The 19,285-nt window shown below is 41.4% G+C and overlaps 1 protein-coding gene across 6 annotated transcripts in view; it reads right to left on the bottom strand.

Moving 5' to 3' along the window:
- Positions 1 to 963: 963 nt before the first annotated feature.
- Zn72D (Zinc-finger protein 72D) overlaps positions 964 to 19,285 on the bottom strand; it is a 37,087-nt gene continuing 18,765 nt past the window's right edge. For 3 of the 6 annotated variants that reach the window (XM_080276040.1, XM_080276042.1, XM_080276045.1), the window contains exons 9-15: positions 18,734 to 18,911; positions 12,749 to 12,893; positions 11,576 to 11,673; positions 9,619 to 9,714; positions 8,872 to 9,081; positions 8,601 to 8,757; positions 964 to 2,260 (exon numbers count right to left, since the gene is read on the bottom strand). In XM_080276040.1, the coding sequence (XP_080132166.1) occupies positions 2,190 to 2,260; positions 8,601 to 8,757; positions 8,872 to 9,081; positions 9,619 to 9,714; positions 11,576 to 11,673; positions 12,749 to 12,893; positions 18,734 to 18,911 (955 nt within the window). In that variant the 3' untranslated portion in view covers positions 964 to 2,189. The remainder of the gene's footprint in view (positions 2,261 to 8,600; positions 8,758 to 8,871; positions 9,082 to 9,618; positions 9,715 to 11,575; positions 11,674 to 12,748; positions 12,894 to 18,733; positions 18,912 to 19,285) is intronic. The other 3 variants (XM_080276041.1, XM_080276044.1, XM_080276043.1) reach the window with 3 other exon arrangements.

Genomic DNA, 19,285 nt, shown 5'->3' with positions numbered 1-19,285 from the left:
TGTTATTCCCTGTGCCTCACTGTGGTGAGGCGTTGTCAGCTGCAAGGAGTTCACAGCACAGGACAACCCTGCTGGGGTGGTTAGTTGCATGCAGGTGATGGGTGCTCAGCCACAGACTGAGGTTGATCCACAACCACCACCATTTAACCGTAAGACACCTGAGGAATAAATTAACCATCAGAACCAAGCATTTACAGCACACTCATAGCTGTAATTCAGGCGTAATAATTGTTCATATCATTTATAAAGGCTCCAGAATGCATGCATCTGCCTTAGTCACCTAATGGTGGCTCTCCACGCTGCTCAATCTCTGGCAGCCTTCCTATTCAGTCCCTTATCCTCCTGAGACTACACTCTATGACCTCACCCCATGTCTTTTTTTTGGTCTACCTCTCTCAACCCCATCCCCGACATTCACATTTATCGCCTTCTTCACCGAACTGTCATCCTCCATTCTCTTGTGTCCATCCCATCTCAATCTACCCCTCCTCATCAATTCATCAATATACTCCAGTCCAGTCCTTCCTCTCAACTCTTCAATCATAATCCTAGTATCCCCCCCCCCCCAGGCCTCAGATTGAAGGAGGCACTATTGTACATATCCATCTGATCGTTGTTGTTTCTGTGTGAGCCTACAAATATCCTCTTCCTTTACTGCTGAGGTCTCACTACCATACAGCATTACACTCCTGACATTGCCATTATTTTGCTGAAGAAACTGCAGGCTCGACCATATGCAACAAAAAGCCGTGGTTTAAATACTTCCAAAAAACTCTACTCAAGTAATTTCAAGTCTGTCGGTAAACAAGCTTACTGTAGATCTTTTTATGAAACTTTGCCATCGTCTAGTCTAAAAGAATGAAGGACTAATATCAGTATGGCTGCTGTTAATAAAGCTGATGTTTGAAGTTCCAATGATCTGCTGGTGTCAAAATAAAAGCCATTATTAAATGTATTTTCTTTTACTGTTATCTATATGACAAGTTGAAACACAAGAACACTTTGAAGACAAATATACAAAAACAAAAAGATTTATGTTGTACTGAACATACATGCATCAAATCAAACAATCTTAAAGTATCTAATTATGATAAAAGAACGCTATCTTGATTAAATAATAGCTTTAACCCTCAAGCTAATGATCCGCATCTACATACCAAATACTTCTTCTAAAAGCAGAGTGAATGTTCTAACTTGATTACAGCCTTCCATTCCCTGGTAAGTGTAACAATTTTAGCCATAAAATTCATCCCGGCTGTCCTGTGTAACAACTACATAGTTCTTGATAAAAATTCTATAATAGCAACAAAAGAACCAGGTCTGTTTTCTTACCATAAATAATTTTCAATACTTACTGTCCCTGGCAGATCTGAATACAACCCATCACACCTGTCATAAAAAATATAACTGATTCAAACTAGCACATAACATCCTACTATGGTATTGTACTGGCATAATCAATATCAATCAGACTAGTCTTAGTAACATTAGAGGGAGGGAAATGTTCTGAAGTCTAACCTAATACCAAATGACACCAAACACCATGGTGGGTAATTTTTAAAGCCTAAATATAATACCTTCAGCACTGAGAACATTATTAAATTTTAAACTTTACACCTACGGATCGGTCCTGAAGCTGTTACAATACAATGCTACATCTATGGACTGAACTCAGGATTGCATTCACTGTTCAAACATTTTTATTATGAATGCAATATGTATAATCATTTCTATGCATGTATATGAATGATACAGGTAATTTATCAAGGTATACCTAAATCTCAGTAATATAGTTTAACTGTTCATATCTCTACATACGGTAGGTATATACTGTATACTATTACTGTAACACTCATCTCTCGAATAAAGGAGTAAAAAAATATTTCAAACATATCTAGAAAATTATAATTGATGACAAAATAATCAAACATGGATAATGCACATGTATAGTAATTGAATTTGTTGCTAATGCCCTTCCACCTTCAGATGTTGAGAGGCAAACTAAAATTAATGCTAGAAAAGGAACTCTTGTGATCTTTTGCAAGCAAAGGAGTTTTAAAAATATATACTGTAGATAGAACATCTTAATCTTTACATCAGTGACACTTCCATTAACAAGAACTAATAATAATGACAACTTGCCTTACACTAGCAGATAATTAACAAATCCAGCACCATTTAGGGACTATTTACTTAGTTTCTTTGTCCATTTCCATTTTTGAATCTTCATCCTCCTTCTTATCCTTCTTTCCATCACCACCTGAAAAGCAAAATGGAATCACTTCAAAACAGGATCACCATCACCCATTCTTTCAACAATAATACCCAATTCCATTGTGCCACAAAGTGGAGCATAGGGACCTGGGCTAAACTACTCAGTTCTCACATTTAAGGCAACAGTGAATTTGCTAAGTGGCATTACCAGAGCAGAAAACCCCGACCACCCCCCAAATGGAACCCTTCCAGGCTACATCTGGTTGGAGTACCTTAAGATGGCATAATTTGATATTACAATGAACTCCCAATGTCCATCTCGGCACCACCCAGCATACAACATTATCCAGCATAGCCAATCGCTGAATTACAATGATACCCAGCAGTAATCATAAAACCTTGACACTATCCGGCACAAAGTACCCTTTTTTTCTAGCTAAGAGTATTACCCTGCAGGAGACAGTTGTTGTCATCAAATATCCAGTCATAATCACAAAAAATGAAAACATAGTACACAAAAAGAATGGAGTTACACTGTGCTAATTTACAAACATGATGGAATGTTGAAGAAGGGATGGTTGATGGTTGGTGGGCCTAACTGCTCACACGGTGTTGGTGGGGAGATACAATGGTAGGGAGCAGATGAGTTCTGACTGGCTAAGGCAGGGGAGAGAGAATTCTAATGCAGAGTTTTCATTGTTTGGGAGCAGGAAGGTGGATGTTCTCTCACTATACATTGTATTCTTTTGCTGTTATGGTGCTGATAAACAAACAAGCCAACACTGCACTCAATGTCTCCTACAAAACATTATTACTAGGAAATGGCAACATTGCGATGGGCTTCCCTCCAAAACCTGGCTGGCTTTCCAGTGCGGCTGTGACCTCCTGACACGTTGTACTGCTGCCCCTTATCTCTCCTCTCCTCTCTGGTAATTACAACTTACAGTGTTCTGAAGTTTACATTACTGTACTGTACAAGTGACTGTTGGGTTCCGCTAAGGCACTGATGAAAATGTATTGGAAAGAAAAATCAAACTATCACTTAACAAGAAGAGTTGATGAAAATGTATTTAATTTTACAACACAAAATAATCATGCTACAAAGGAATGGGTAACAAAAAATACAAAAAAATTCAGACAACTGTTCCTTCCCACGTGGTTTGTCCTTCCTACTACGAGACAAAAGTTTCGTTTTGTTCTATGTGGCGGAGCCATCAGCTAGAATTTCAACTGATAAAAGTACAGTATGGTGTAAAGTACAGTGAAGCATGCTTCACATTACTGATTTCTCTCTCTCTAAGTTACTGTATTCTCCAATAATGTCTTTACAACACCAGCATCACATGAAATGTGTTGCTGTATAGAAAATTACAGTGTACTTAACTATATATACAGTATTTCAATATCAGGAGCACATTTTAGCCATGTGTCAATGATTTATGGTGTTTACAATGCATGTGTTTATACATTAGGTACTGCTGGGTGAAAGAAAACAGTTCTCCCAGCTGGGGGGGCTCTGATATTATCCCCATCGTTAACATAAAACTGCTTCTGTATATAAAATTATAGTGCACTTAACAGTACATTACAGTACTTTATTATTAGGAACATCTATTAGCTGTTTTTTGACATTTTCAAGCATTTTGTAGGGGTAAGACAATGGATAAATGTAATGGGGTTGGGAAGTTAGGGGCCCCTAGGAGTACTTTTGGAAAACCTGACAATTTGACACTATTTGGCAGGCCTTTGGCTCTAGTTCGCTGGATAATTGGGAGTTTACTGTATGGTTCCTTCTGCCTCCGGGTGACTTTATGCTCCCTCTTCTGGCTTTCTTTCCTTCATTCTTTCCTCTTCTTTCTGCCTGTGGGTGACTCTACACTGAATAACAAGGCAAATGGTTTCCTGTACACCAGGAAACCATTTACTACGCTGGGTGGTAACCGTATAACCAAATTTTGGCGCCTAGTGGTTTAGTGGGTAATTACAGCACTCCAGTTGGACCGAGCAGGTGAAGGTTTAAATCCAAGGGGTGGTTGGGGTTTATTGCTAATGTAATGCCACTCAGGGATGAGTGAGGCTGGTCACTCTCATCTTAAATGTCAGGACCAACTTGCCTAGCCCCATGCTCCTACGCTCCTCATGGGGCAACGTAGGATTGGATGATGGATGATGATACTGTATGGTTACCACCTAGCATCAAATGTTAACATATAATACAATCCAAAATTTACCAGGCATACAATAACAATTACAATATAAACAAATCATTTAATGGTAAGTGGGGGCGCTCACCATCCACTCATTCGATGTACTGCTGCTTTGGGTGTCTGTCTTTTCCTCCCTTCCTTCCTCTCCTGTCCTTCTTTCCTTTTCTTTCTGCCCATGGTTGACTTCACACTCCCTCTTCTGTCATTCTTTCCTCTTCCTTCTGCCAATGGGTGACTCTACACTGAGAGACAAGCCAAATGGTTTCCTGTGCACCAGGAAACCACTGACTATGCTGGGTGGTAACCATACGACCAAATTATGGCGCCTGGAGGTTTAGTGGCTAATTAAGGTGCTCCAATCAGATTGAGCCGGTGCAGGTTTATATATAAGGGGTGGCTGGGGTTTACTGCTCACATAATGCCACTCAGAGAGGAGTGAGGCTGGCCACTCATCTTAAATGTCGGGAACAACTTACCTAGCCCAAGGCTCCTACGCTCCTCATGGGGCAGTGTATGATTGGATGATGGATGGACAGACCAAATCATTTCCTTGGCCACGGAAATTTCCACGATAGTAGCTGTGATGTTTACAATATCCAAACATATCAGATCGTTCATTAACTTTCATCCGTTCCACAGCAGTACCGTAAATAATAAATTTTAGAATCCTTATCAGCTGACAAAATTTTATCTTCACTCCTTTTTCACCAATTAAACAAATTTCTCCCAGTAAACAATTACAATATACAATAAAAACTTTCCCAAAGAGACAATTTCATGCACTAAATTATATACTAAGATCACACTAAAGCAAATTACAGCATGCACATCATATACTGAAGTTCTTAAACCAGCAAGGGTATATAAAACTGAAAATAGAGAGAGGAGAAATGAATTCCCCAAGCTAGACCTTGATCGATCATACAGCCCTGCTAGGTGATGGGAAAGAGCTACCTCTCCCAGCAAGGCATCTACCCGGGGCAGGGCGCGAACTCTCGACCCTTCAGTCTTGAGTCAGGCACTCTGAGCCACCCAAAGCAGTAACTACAAAATGGATAACAGCCTTCACTTGCATACTATTATGTAACTATACAAAAACTGACAAATGTAACTTTCACCTTAAAGAGAAGGTAAGGATAACTGAAGACTGTTCTATGACACATGAATGTTGAAATCTAAAACTAGTAATTTAAGACTTGGAATTACCTTAAGTGCACATTTTTAAGTTCAGTAATGCACTGGGTGGGAAAAGAAAGTCTGAGACAGTGAGACTGAAGGCAGTGCTGGGAGAGAGAGACTATGCGGAACAATAAACAGTAAAAATTCGATATAACAGATTCAATTGACCGGAATTCGCTTTTATCGGACTCAAGGAGCTACCAGACTAAATTCCTATATATCAGAAAAAGTCTGATAAAGCCAGGCGCAGTCCAGACTGCCTGACCACTTCAGTTGTGTCCACCACAATAAGGTAATTAAAAGACGTTTATCAATGTACACCACTTCATTAACGTAGTGAAGTTATAACACAGTACAGTACTGCATTGGTAGTCAAAGCAGTTTAAAGCTGTTCATGTGATCTGGACTAATGTCTGATATATCAGAAAAAGTCAGGATTAGCAGGGAGAAGTCCAGATGTCGCTTTTATCGCAATTTCACTTTTTCGGAATGGATTGGGCCCCAATTACTCCGTTAAAGGGAGGTCTTACTGTATTGGTGAAAGACCAGCTGGTAGAAGAAGTGTTTGAAGGAAGTGTGGTGTTAGAGGGTAAGGTAGCCTGGAGGTATTTTTGTCATGACTATCCCTCGTCTAAGGGTTCCCAGGAAGGAGCAAGGCATTGGAGATGATTATTTCATATTCAGTAAACTCTTTCATTAATGATATGTTGATATGTAATAAAAATACACTAGAGGAAGAAACCAGTAGGATGGAAGTGGTGGAAGTAATGAAGAAAGTCAAAATGGGCAAAGCCCCAGGAATTAATGGAGTGCGTGGTGAAACACTGAAGCATGGGGGAGAGAAAGTAGCACAATGGATGTGGAAGATGTGCTGATTGGCCTAGGAGAAAAGTTGGGTCCCGGAGAAGTGGAAGTCAGGTATAATTATTCCCCTGTACAAAGAAAAAGGGGAAAATGAAGTGTGCACTAAGCATACGGGCATTTGTCTTCTTAGTTTAATAAGAACAGGATATGGTAGGATACAAAGTTAGGGAAATAACAGAGGAATCAGACGAAGAAGAACAGGGAGGTTTTAGGAACGGAAGAGGGTGTGTAGATCAGATATTCATTCTTAGGTTTTGAGTGGAAATGTTTCTAAAGAGAGGAAAGAATTTCTATGCAGCCTTCATGGATTTGGAGAAAGCATCTGACAGAGTGGATACACATGGATTGTGGAAAATTTTAAGACTACATGGAGTAAATGGGAAGTTGTTGAATGCTGTGAAGAGTATGTATGAGTGTGCTAAGGCTGCAGTGTGTGTGGATAGTGAACTGAGTGAATTTTTCTATTTGAAGGTTAGATTGAAACAGGGATGTGTCATGTCACCATGGTTTTCATTCTGTATATGGATGAGGTTATAAAAGATATACAAGGTAGAGCAGTGGATGTTGGAGTGGCCCTAATGAGAGAGGGCAGTGTGTGGAAACTCGCAGTACTCTTGTTTGCAGATGATACTGTGTAGTTAAATGAAGACGAAGGGGAGTTGCAATGCTTGGTGGATGAGTTTGGGAGTGTAAGAAACGCAATCTAAAAGTGAACGTAGGGAAGAGTACAGTTAAGGTCTTTGGGAGAAATGAAGTCACTGAATGTACAGTGAGGTTGGATGAGGAGGAAATGGAAAACATGAGTACGTTTAAGTATATGGGTAGTGTGATGAGTAAGGATGGAAGTTTAGAGGATGAAGTGCTTAAAAGGGTACAACAAGGAAGAAAGGTTGCTGGCAGAGATGTACCAATGTATTGATATCAGTGGTATTGGTCCATTTTTAGAGTATCGGTATTGGAATCAGTATCGGCTGATTTTCTGCCGATACTTAAGAGGAATTTAGTGAGTAGCATCTCACTCACTGGAAGTTATTTTGTTAAACAGAATTTTGATGCTTTATAAGGATTAAGAATAAATTATCAGCAATACCCAATTTTTTAGTACTGTATCACATTATTCTGAGTACATGGTGCGTAGTAATACAGTACATTCTCTGGTAATGAGCCATATCCGCCACCTTGGACATGTACGAGACAGGATGGTAGCCTCGCATCAGCAGCTCAGGGCCCTGCCACAGCCCTCAGCAGGCAGGCACCACCCTCCCTCACTATCCACACACAGCCTTCTGCCTACGTGAGTTACGGTTTCACAGCTTTTATAATTTTTTCTTACCGATATGTATACTGTAGTTGTTTAATTTCATTCATATTTTTATTTACAATACTATAGCATGACAACTTTCGGTACTGGTTCAATTTTGTGGTATCGGTAATGGTATTGGCCAAAATTTTGGTATCGGTATTTCTCTAGCTGCTGGTTCCTTGAATGCAGTGATAAGAAACAGGGAAGTGAGCATGGAAGTGAAAAAGTTACTGCATGACAGTACTGTGATACCAAGTCTAACAAATGAAAGTATAGCTTGGCCCTTGTTGGAGGGACACAAGTCAAGAGTGAGGGCAGTGGAAATGAGTTATTTGAGAGGAGCGTGTGGAATCAAATGGAGAGACTGACAAATGGGGAAGTGAAACAATGTTGTGGTGTGGATGTGATAAGAAATGATAGGAGAAACACACTGAGGTGATTTGGCCACGTGGAGAGGATGGAGAGGGAGAGACTGACAAGGAGAGTGTATGTGAGTGCGGAGGCCAAGGATGAGATGGAGGGATGGGGAGGTATATGAGAGAGGGAGTTGTGAGCTAGGAGCAGGGCAGTGAAACGGCAGGGGACAGCGCGACATGGGGACAATTTGTTTGTGGCCACCCCTTACGGGATTGAGGCGTCTGGCAATATATTGACAGATTACGTAATTCCACACAGATCAATAGTACACCGTACCATTTCACTTATTTTCTAAAGAAAATAACACCATTATCAAAACAAAATTATGTTCATGCTACTCTATACCATCCCTCACTGTGGATATAATGCAAGCAGTCATGCTTACCTATGACAAAAAACCAATCATTAATGCCTACCGTCCAACTCACCCTCGGAGTCATTACCCTCGCCGGTGGAGTTGTCCCGTCTCCTCTTTCGGTTAAAACGGCCGCCACGCTGGAACTTTGGGGGAGGAATCGGATCCATGCCTAGAACTTTGTGGATCTGTCGGAAAGCTATCAACCGCAGGGCGTGCTGGAATTTGAAAAATACTTGTGAAAAGTGGGTACACATCCAGCTGGTCAGATTTCAATCAACTGAGTGAGTCACACAAGCTGAATACAGTAAGTGCATATTTAGGCTTAGTACCTGTGCGGAGGCAGTGATGTCCTCACGCTCTTGTGCTGAGAGGGGTGATGCAGCATCTATGGGGTCCTTCTCACAGGGGTCAAGGAGGCCAGGTGAGCCAGGCAGCAGCAGCCCTGAGGCCAGGGCTTCAAACACCCGACGTAGGGCATCACCTGGACTTAGGTGCTGACCTGCTGAGGCAATGACCTTCTCACACATCAGCTCCATTGCCTGTAAAATGCAACAATTATATACTAGCTACTGGTGACATGCAGAGGTGTATGGTATGTAGGAGGACTACTGGGCCTTGGGAGCAGACTAAAGCTTATGCCCAGAGTTGGACACACACACACACACAAAGCATGTGGAGAATGGAAAATGAAATACTGATTAGGAGAGTGTACATGAGTGAGGTGAAAGGAAATATTGAGGATGGGGTGGAGGTACATGTATAGGAACGAAGGCAGTGTGTGCTGTATAAAGTACATCCTGATTCCAGATGACAGGGTGATAAGAAGACATTTTGTACGAGACCACTATGTACAGGATAAAGGCACCTGGATATGGATGAGCAAAAAGAAATAGGTAAATGTACATACGCTGCATTACTGTTTCCATGGCACCAAATCCTACAATGGCTAGGCCACATAGTATATACATGTAACACATTTACGGCATGTGACCATTCACTCACAATGGAAAATATAAAAATCTACAAATAACATGAAGTTTCTGCAATTCATTTACAAGGTCATCCATTGGACTCACCCAGCTGTTTAGCGGTCCCCAGGTGGGTACTCGTTGGCAAAGGTCCCGCAAAATCCTTATGACCATTACGCAACTCTGAAGGCCGTTTGCTCTAGCCTGAGGAGAAGTTTGCTGCTACATAAAACTTATAATGCCTCAAAGTGCTGGTTGGTCCAAGATGGGCAGCAAAGAACAAGGTGTTTATATAGAACTAATATATTTCATCTCTAACCAGGGTATCAAAAAGCATTGCAAATCTAATATTACCTTAATGTTAAGCACCTTAAGTTTTGACTTAAAGCATACCTAAAATAGTAAACAATTCTGAAGGACTACAGAAAATTTTGCCCATCTTGTACTAACAAGTGCATAGAGATGAAACAGATCTGTCAATGTATACTCCTTTCACTCCATGCACCCTAAACAGCCAGCACAAATAAATCTTAATAGTTATTTTGAACTAGGTTCTTGTATGAACTCTGCTTGGAAGCTCTTCAAAAAAAAGGCTCCACTGGTGATATACTGAGAGCAAACTACTCAGGCGCAAGACACACCATTACTTGGAATAATGTACAGCCCCTTTTCCATAACAAAGCAGAGTCCTCCTTTACTTTCCAGCCTCATGCTCTTGGTATTCTTGCAGGCTAAGCCTACAATTGGGTATCCTCCTTGACTGGGTACGGGGCACTGCTGTGAGGTAAATGGAGGCCATATTCTAGTTTGCTAAGGAACCTCTCAAGCACCTCCTCCTCCTCAATTTATTCCTGTACAAGGCAATGTTAATGTTCTCTTGTGTGTAATTTTTAAAAATCTATGAAGGTATTAATAAGATATAAATGACATACAAGAGAACAGTAAGGTTTAGTATGCAAAATAAATAGCTGAGGAAGAGGTACTAGAAAGGTCCCCTAGTTGACAAGAATATGACCCTGGTCAAGATAGGGGTTGAGGGATGCATACATATATCTATATATATAAGGGGAAGGAAACTGCTGCCCGGCCTTGTTTGTGAGGGAGACAAGACCAGGCTCCAGATGCAAAACCAAACCTATGATCATTTTCCTTTGTAACTATCTGATTTTATAGGAAAAACAAGAAATGGGAAGAATCTGCACTTTTATCCCTTGTTATTCCTACAAAAACAAACAAAAGCTGCAAAAACACAGCTCAAGATACTTCTCTCGTACCGTAATTGTTCTATCAGAAAGAAACAAGAGACATACAAATATCCTACATTCTCTTCGTCTTTCATGCAAAAACGAATCACAGTTCAGAGAGGTCGAAATTAGTTACAAAAGGTTGTTGATCATGTGTTTTTGCGAATCTGGGCCCAGAGCAGCAGCAGCAGCTAAGGGTCAACCTGGTACCTCACTGCACACCAACCACAATCAGGGAGTTATTTTTAGGGGGCAATCCATCTTGTCTCCTAGCTAAACTAAATAATGAAATTTGAAGGAAAAATAACTGAAATAAATAAACAAAAATCCATCATGACATGAATGATTTTGCAGGTTCTTTCCATCACTGTCCAAGCCCTACAAACTGGCAGCTGTGTGATGGCTAAGTACACTCTGAAATTCAGCATGAAAATCACAAACTCAGCAAGCAGAGAAGACAGATATAGACAATCATTTACTGACATGCAATAACATGACATCCTAGATTTCTTCACTGATGAACAACCTTGCTGTGCCTTCATCCATGCTGATTTTCAAAATGTACATTTTGAAGAACAGGTAGCAGTTAGTCAAAGTTGCACAGTGAAGGCAAAAACCTGATGTGACCTGACTAAGCCTAACTTGAATGACCTCCCATCCCACCCACACATCTCCATAAGGCTGAAAAGTTTGAGGGAAGCCACAGCCAGCCTGCTCCTTCCAGTCTCCATTCGGTAACAAATAAATAAAAAAAAATATATATATATTAGGATGGAACAGCCTGACTGCAGGTGCAACCCTCAGATAAATGGGTAGCAAACCTGGAACCACTTGGCATGTCTGAGGGCAGCAAGAGCGTCCAGACATTTCTGCTTGTCGAGAACATCTGGGGGATCCTTGACGGCGGTCACCTGGGAGTCTAAAATACAACAACACAGCGTCCGTCACACACCCGCGCCACACCCTGCCTGCCCGCCCTCACACACCCACCACCTCTCTTTGCCTGCATGTGTGGACATTGTGGCGCCGGGCGCCGCGCCCACGCAGGCACAAGCCCAACTAGGCAGTTCCAATCACATTAACAGTAACAAATTGTCAAACATTATACTATTTCATGAGGTATTCAATGAATGAAGTTACTAAATTTCATCTTAATATCAAACACATTATCATTAAAGCTAAGACTGCACTAGAAGTATGATAAAAGGTGGTGGAGACTGGGTCAGGTGTGGGCATTGGGCAACTCTTCCCCTCTGCAGTACAAGAGAGCCACATGTTCATGCCTGGTCTCAAGGGACAGACTTAACTGAAAAGTATGGCACAGTTTAGATTGAGTTCAAAGATGACTGTAACAAAACTTTAATGCAAAGGTAATTCTCTTGTCCAGTGTGTGTTTATATGGCCCTATCTTTTCAATCTATTTAATAATGACCATCAAGACAGAGAGGGGAAAGTTTATCACTTAGTTAACCAGGGGCCATCAATGCTCACTTTAACAATGCATTACAATTAATGAATATCAGAATATAGGGCCTAGTTGAATCTATCGTCCTTTATACTGCTCTCACTGTGTCCCCTGGTCTTCTTGTTAAGCGGTAAGAGAGGCCAGTCTCGGCAAATTTTCATCACAATTACTTTAGGTTTGAAACTACTAATCATGTCATAATGCTCAATAGCGAGACAGAGCTGTGATGAAAATCTTGACTTCCCCTAGATACAAAAGTCTTTCAATGGATACTGAGAAATATTCTGCTGAGTTGTATGCAACAAAAAATATCTTTGGGAAACCAGTATGGAAAAGATGAATGGAACACTGGAGAAGCAGCAGCAGCAGCAGCAAGGTTATAAAACTGAAGAAAAGTGAAGAAGATGTGAAAACAAGGAAATTAAAAAACAAAGAGACAGAATAATGTACTCAATCCATGTAAAAGACTTCCTTCCTTAACCTGTGCTGGCGGGGTGAGGGGGTGTGGGGTGAGGGGGGGGTGAGTTACCTCCGTCGTGCAACAGCTGTTCCCGCATAATCGGGGAGGTGAGGGTAATATTGACAGAGATGCGCTGCTCCCCGATATTTTGCACCACCAACGCAGCTTCTTCAACCACACGCTGGATATCATATTTGTCCTCGGGCGCCACAACCTAAATACATACATCAATATTTTAACGTATGTAATGAGGTCTATCATCATCCACTCCTACATTGCCCCATGAGGTGCATAAAAGCCTGGAGCTGGCCTAGTTGGTCCTGACACTTATGATGAGAGTGACCAGCCTCACTCATCCTTTAGTGCCATTATGTTAGCAATAAACCCCAACCACCCCGTGGATATAAACCTTCACCGGCTCAATCAGACTGGAGAGCTGTAATTACCCAATAAACCACCAGGTGCCAAAATTTGGTTATATGGTTACAACCCAGCATAGTATACGGTTTCCTGGTGTTTAAGAATCCATTTGGCTTGTCACTCAGTGTAGAGTCACCCACAGGCAGAAGGAAGAGGAAAGAATGAAGGAAAGACAGACAAAAGAGGGAGTGTAGTCACCCATAGGCAGAAGGACGAGGAAAGAATGAAGGAATAAAAAAGACAGAAGAGGATGGAAGAAAAGGAGGATGGAGAAGAGGAAAGTGCAGACACTTGAGAGCAGCACTACACTGATCGAGTGGACGGTGAGCATCCCCACCTACCACAGATGAGGTCTATCTAAATATCCAATCCTTTACTGCCCTACTAGAACTACGAGGGGCCAGGGCTAGTCTACTTTGTTCAGACATTTTAGGCTCAAGTAATCACTCACCCACAGCATATTATGAAAGCAATAAACTGAAACTCTCCTTCACAGATTAACCAAAACAGACACGAGTGCCAAAACAAATTTAACCCACAAGACCACCAAGCACCCAGTGTGATCTGACTCATACTTTCAAAATATTTAGTGAGGTAAAGTAAAATTTTCAAGGTATGTACTATCATCAACAAGAGTTTTTTCATCTCTCCTAATTTTGCCTCCACTGACTCAGAAATTAAGTCTGTTGAATCCACAGCAAATGACAATGATGACTTCACTTGCTTATTAACCAATGTCAACAGTGTCAGCTGCTGTGGATTCCAGAGACTCATGTCACAAGTCCATAGGAAAAGATTCTGATGGGCAACAGTACTGCACTTTTGTTGAAAATGGTTTCATGGTAAGGTACAATTTTTGAAGTTACTGATGGATCAAATTTTTAAGTGTATCTCAGGGAAAAGCTAAATTTTTTGGATGTACAGTATTATGATTAAGGATAATACAAACAATTACTGTGCGCATAGATGATAAATGAATGAATGAATGACTTTTATTAAAGCTCTTTAATAAAACATCAAGCTTATTTAAGCTTCATTAACCTATGCAACATTTTGATAAGAATTCTATGTACCTTTAACACATTAAGACTACTCAAAACAACTAGTCTTACCCGTGATATTCAAGATGCATAATACCACTAATCAGTAATCTAAATCAATGAGCAGCTACAGTAATAATAAATACTCTTATCATCTTCATGACCTCTGTTGAACCATAGCATTGTTATGGGTTGAGTGAGCAATTAAATAGGTGAGATGGGCTAAAAACTTAATGAACAGTTGGGACTGGGGCAGGGAAAGTCCTCTATATACTATGAAAATGGGTTTTGTATGATTAGTGGTTAACACCTACAGCTCAGATCACAGACAATGCCATCCAAAAACAGGTGTTCGGGATGTCTTGGGTGATGGACAGAGATGTTTTGCATCTCCCGTCACTGTAATTCCCACTTTCTACGGTGCCCAGAGCATGATGCATACAGGAGGCAGATGTGTAACAATGCCAGTCTAACATAGGACATGGGAGGGGTGGGAACGCTGATTTTCTATTCAACTTCACTTGCCATCACTGGTGGCTGCCAGGCCCCTATCAAGCCTCCCACTCATGCAACGAAGGGGTTGAGTGAAAGTACAACTGGGAGGGAACTGAAAGCGACAATATCATATCAAATTTTATTTAGTTTTTCAAGGCTCCAACATGCTTGCATGCATCAGCCTTGGTCACCTAATGGCAGCTCTCCATACTTACTTCCTCTTCTGTCATTTTCCTTCACTCTTTTCTCTTCCTTCAGCCAATGGGTGATCTTACACTCCTTCTGTCTTTCTTTCCTTCACTCTTTCCTCTTCCTTCTGCCTATCGTTTCGTTTCGTTTTTAAAGGCTCCAACATGCTTGCATGCGTCGGCCTTGGTCACCTAATGGCAGCTTTCCACGCTGCACAATCCATTGCAGCCTCCCTGTCCAGTTCCTTAACAAAGGTCACACTTAATGACCTCGTCCCACGTCTTTCTTGGTCTACCCCTCATAACCCCATCCCCAATATTAACACTTCTCACCTTCCTCACCTGATTATCATCCCCCATCCTCTCCACATGTCCAAACCATCTCAATCTACCTCTCCTCATCACAACACCAATACATTCCAGTCCCATCCTACCTCTCAACTCTTCCATCGTAAACCCAGCCCCCCCGGAACTTGCATGCGGGGACGCACTACACATCCACCTAATCACTGTCATTTCTGTACGTCTGAGCCAGCGAATATCCTCCTCCTTTAATGCCCAAGTCTCACTACCATACAGCATTACACTCCTAACACATGCTGCATACAAAGACCCCTTAGCATGTAGGGACAGCCCTCTCAATGTCAGAAGAAGCAAGAGCTCCCTGAACTTCTTCCAACCACTTCTCACCCTAGCCACAGAGCTAGCTCGACCCCTACCTCCAGCACACAACATGTCTCCCAAATAACAAAACTCTTCCACACACTCAAAAGATTTACCAGCAAGTTCAATCCTTTCACGCCCGACAATCTCCACCTGCTCTCCCCGACACACCATGCACATAAAATCAGCATTATCTCGCAGTCTTCCTCTGATACCACTACATCTCTTGTGCACCCATTTATCACAAACACCGCACAAGATAGAATTGCTTCCCACGCCCTTGTGGAAAACTGCACATGGCCACTCTCCCTCTTCTTTGACAGTACCGCCACCAACCCTAGATATCATCACTTTTGTTTTATCTGCATTTACCCTTAAGCCCTTGTGCCCCATACCATCTCTCCACTTCCTAAACCTTTCCTCCGCCTCCCTTTCGTTCTCTGCAATCAACACCAAATCATAAGCATACAACATCTCCCACAGGAGTCCGTTTCTAAAGTCAAGTGAGAGGGCTTCAAGTACCATGATAAACAACATGGGACTCAAAACTGACCCCTGATGCACACCAACACTCATGGAAAACTCATCATTCAAACCTCCATTCACTCTTACCTAGGTGCAAGCACCCACATACATAGCCATAACCACCCTAACCAGCCACTCCTCCAAGCCAAGCTCTCTCATTGCCCACTTCACCACCTCTCTAGGGACTCTGTCAAAGGTCTTTTCCAAATGAACAAAAACAAAATAAAGAATATTCTGCAGTGTTTAGTGATTACTGTAGATTATTTTTTGTACTTAAATGTGCTTTACTTGTACATCAAACATTAGCTTCTTGCCCATATGGGTGTTATCAATATGCCAAAGATGACAATGCATTTTTTGCCTACATAAGTTTTATTCTTATTCCAAATATTACAGTTAATGAATTATTTTTTTGCCTATGCGGGCCTTAGTCACTTACTACAATTTAAAATGTAGGTTAGTTTCTTGTCATGGCCTTACCTGTAAATTATGCAATACAAAACTATCGTACATGATTAGTTTGGTTATTTTAGTATCCTTTTATCTTTTGCAGTTACGTAGGGTTGACATATGCCACATATGTTAATAATTAACAAACATACCATATGTAGATAGTTTTTGGTATGAACTGGAGATTACCCTGATGGTCCGGACAATCTGCTAATTTGGACAACCCTTCCCCCCATATAGTCCGAATGAGAGAGGTTCTACTGTATTTTACCTGAAGCTGTCGAACAATGAATATGACATCAGCGGTCCCCCTACCTGGCATAAACCCAAACTGCATCTCATCAATATTCACTCTTTCTCTAATCATCTATCTATCTATAGCCCGACGCCCTAATCCCGCAAAGGGTGGCCACAGACAAAACGCCTCCAAGTCACTCTGTCACCCACCATTTGACTACCCTCCCCCCAACTCACCCCCCCCTCCCTCATATACCTCTCAACTCCACCCCTCCACCTCATCCTCGGTCTACCCCTCCCTCCACCTCACCTACATACACCCTTAGTCAGTCTTTCATTCTCCATTCTCTCCACATGTCCAAACCACCTCAGTGTATTTCTCCTAATCTTCTCAACCACATCCACATCTACCCCCCAACGTTCCTTCATACCTTCTAAAACTCTCTCCATTACCTTCATTATCTGATCTAAAAGCTTTATACCTCTATAATTTCCTCTTTCCAGGGCATCACCCTTCCCTTTATACACATTTACAATTACACTCCCTTCATTATCTGATCTAAAAGCTTTATACCTCTATAATTTCCTCTTTCCAGGGCATCACCCTTCCCTTTATACACATTTACAATTACACTCATCAGCCAATCATCTGGGACAACACACTCATAAATAATCATATTTATCAGGTCAGTGACTAACCTCACCCCTATATCTCCTGAGGTCTTCAACATTTCAGCAGTCAACCCAGACACATCTACTGCCTTCCCCACCTTCATGCTGCCTACTGCCTCACTCACAGTAGCAGCATCAATCAATGGTCAAGGGCCAAACACTGGATCTGCTGGCTCCAAACCTTCCCTGTCCCAGTCAAACTCCTCATTCAACAACCGGCTATAATGCTCTCTCCATGCATCTTTAATATCCTCACTGTTCACCACTACCCTTCCTTCATCATTCTTCACACACTGCTCACCTACAATATCCCAATTATCCCTCTTCATCTGATTTGCCACCTTAAATATCATATTTTTCCTTTCCCCGTGATTTAGGTTATCAAGTAAAAGTCTCTATGACTCAGACCTCACCCTGTATACCTGTCTTTTAACCCTACGCTTGGCAGCCAAGTATTCCTCCTTGCTACCACTCATCTTCCATTCCTCGAGTCCGATAAAAGTGAATTCCGGTCAATTGAAGTCCGTTATATCAAGGTCTTACTATATATACACACACACACACACACATATATATATACATATATGTATGTTTATATATACAGTACTGTATGTATATATATATATATATATATATATATATATATATATATATATATCCATCCATCCATCATCTAATCCTACTTTGCCCCATGAGAAGCGTAGGAGCCCGGGGCTAGGAAAGTTGGTCCTGGCATTTAAGATGAGAGTGACCGGCCTCACTCATCCCTGAGTGGCATTACGTGAGCAATAAACCCCAACCACCCCTTGGACATAAACCTTCACCGGCTCAAACCGATTGGAGCACATATATACAGTATATATATATATATATATATATATAATATTTTTTCCAACCTTGACTGTGAATGACTTCCCCTATATTAAGAAGTGCTAGCCTCTGGTGCATTGCAGCAAGCGGAAGGAAAAAAGACCTACTTTTTTGACAGAATTCCCAAAGCACAAACAGGGTTGGAAAAAAAAAAAAAAAAAAATCAGATTTAAAAAAAAAATCTGATTTTTTTTCAACCCTGCCATTTGCCCTTACACATGCTTCACAACCATCATAAAAGCTCATAACAGCACCTAGCAGCTTACCATCAACATCATGCACACACAAAACCTCCCACAATTTTTCTCTGTTTATAGTCCTTTTCTCAAGCCTCCTCCACTATCTGTCTCACTGCAGATATTTGATCCGCACACCCTCTGCCATTATACCAAGTTCATGAAACATTAAGTGGTCAGAGTTTTGGATCCTACAACACTCTTCCCTCTGGTGGGGAAAAAAAAGGTCAGGACGATCTTGATTTAAAAAATACTCACAGCCAGCTGCTTGGGTAGATTATCAGCCACTCTGTCTAGCAGCGTTCTGGTGGGTTTGTCACCGCATAACACCACCAACTGTACACTGGCATCCCCACGGAGTAGGAGTCCCTTTGCCAGGATACCCACCCGCATCACGCCCTTCAGCATGCGCGGTGGACCATCCTCCTTCTTGTCTCTGTGTCAAAAGTATAATTGTTTTAGTTTTTTCGCTGCAGCACAGTGTTGTTTAATCAGGTCAACACAATTTACCTTTCATATTCCAGGCTTCCTCATCTAACACTAACTTATACCTTAAAAATGGGACTGCATTTGGAGGGAAACTTGCCAATGAGATTAACAGGTGAGCAATTTTTGTCATTTCAAGTACTGAGAGCTTGATGCAAAAATTAACATGCTTATCAGGTACAGTAAAACCTCGATAATGGACTTCTATAGACCGGAATTTGTTTTAATCGGAATCAAGGAGCTACCACATTAAATTCTTATATGTCACAAAAAGTCCGATAAAGCCAGAAGCAGTCCGAACTGCCTGACCACTTTAGCTATGTT

This window comes from Coenobita brevimanus, chromosome 63 (assembly GCF_032717465.1).
Source record: "Coenobita brevimanus isolate Jiangsu-jjx chromosome 63, ASM3271746v2, whole genome shotgun sequence".
Classification (NCBI taxonomy): domain Eukaryota; kingdom Metazoa; phylum Arthropoda; class Malacostraca; order Decapoda; family Coenobitidae; genus Coenobita; species Coenobita brevimanus.
Note: the sequence above shows the minus strand (reverse complement) of the source record. Positions and strands in the feature narration are given on the sequence as shown.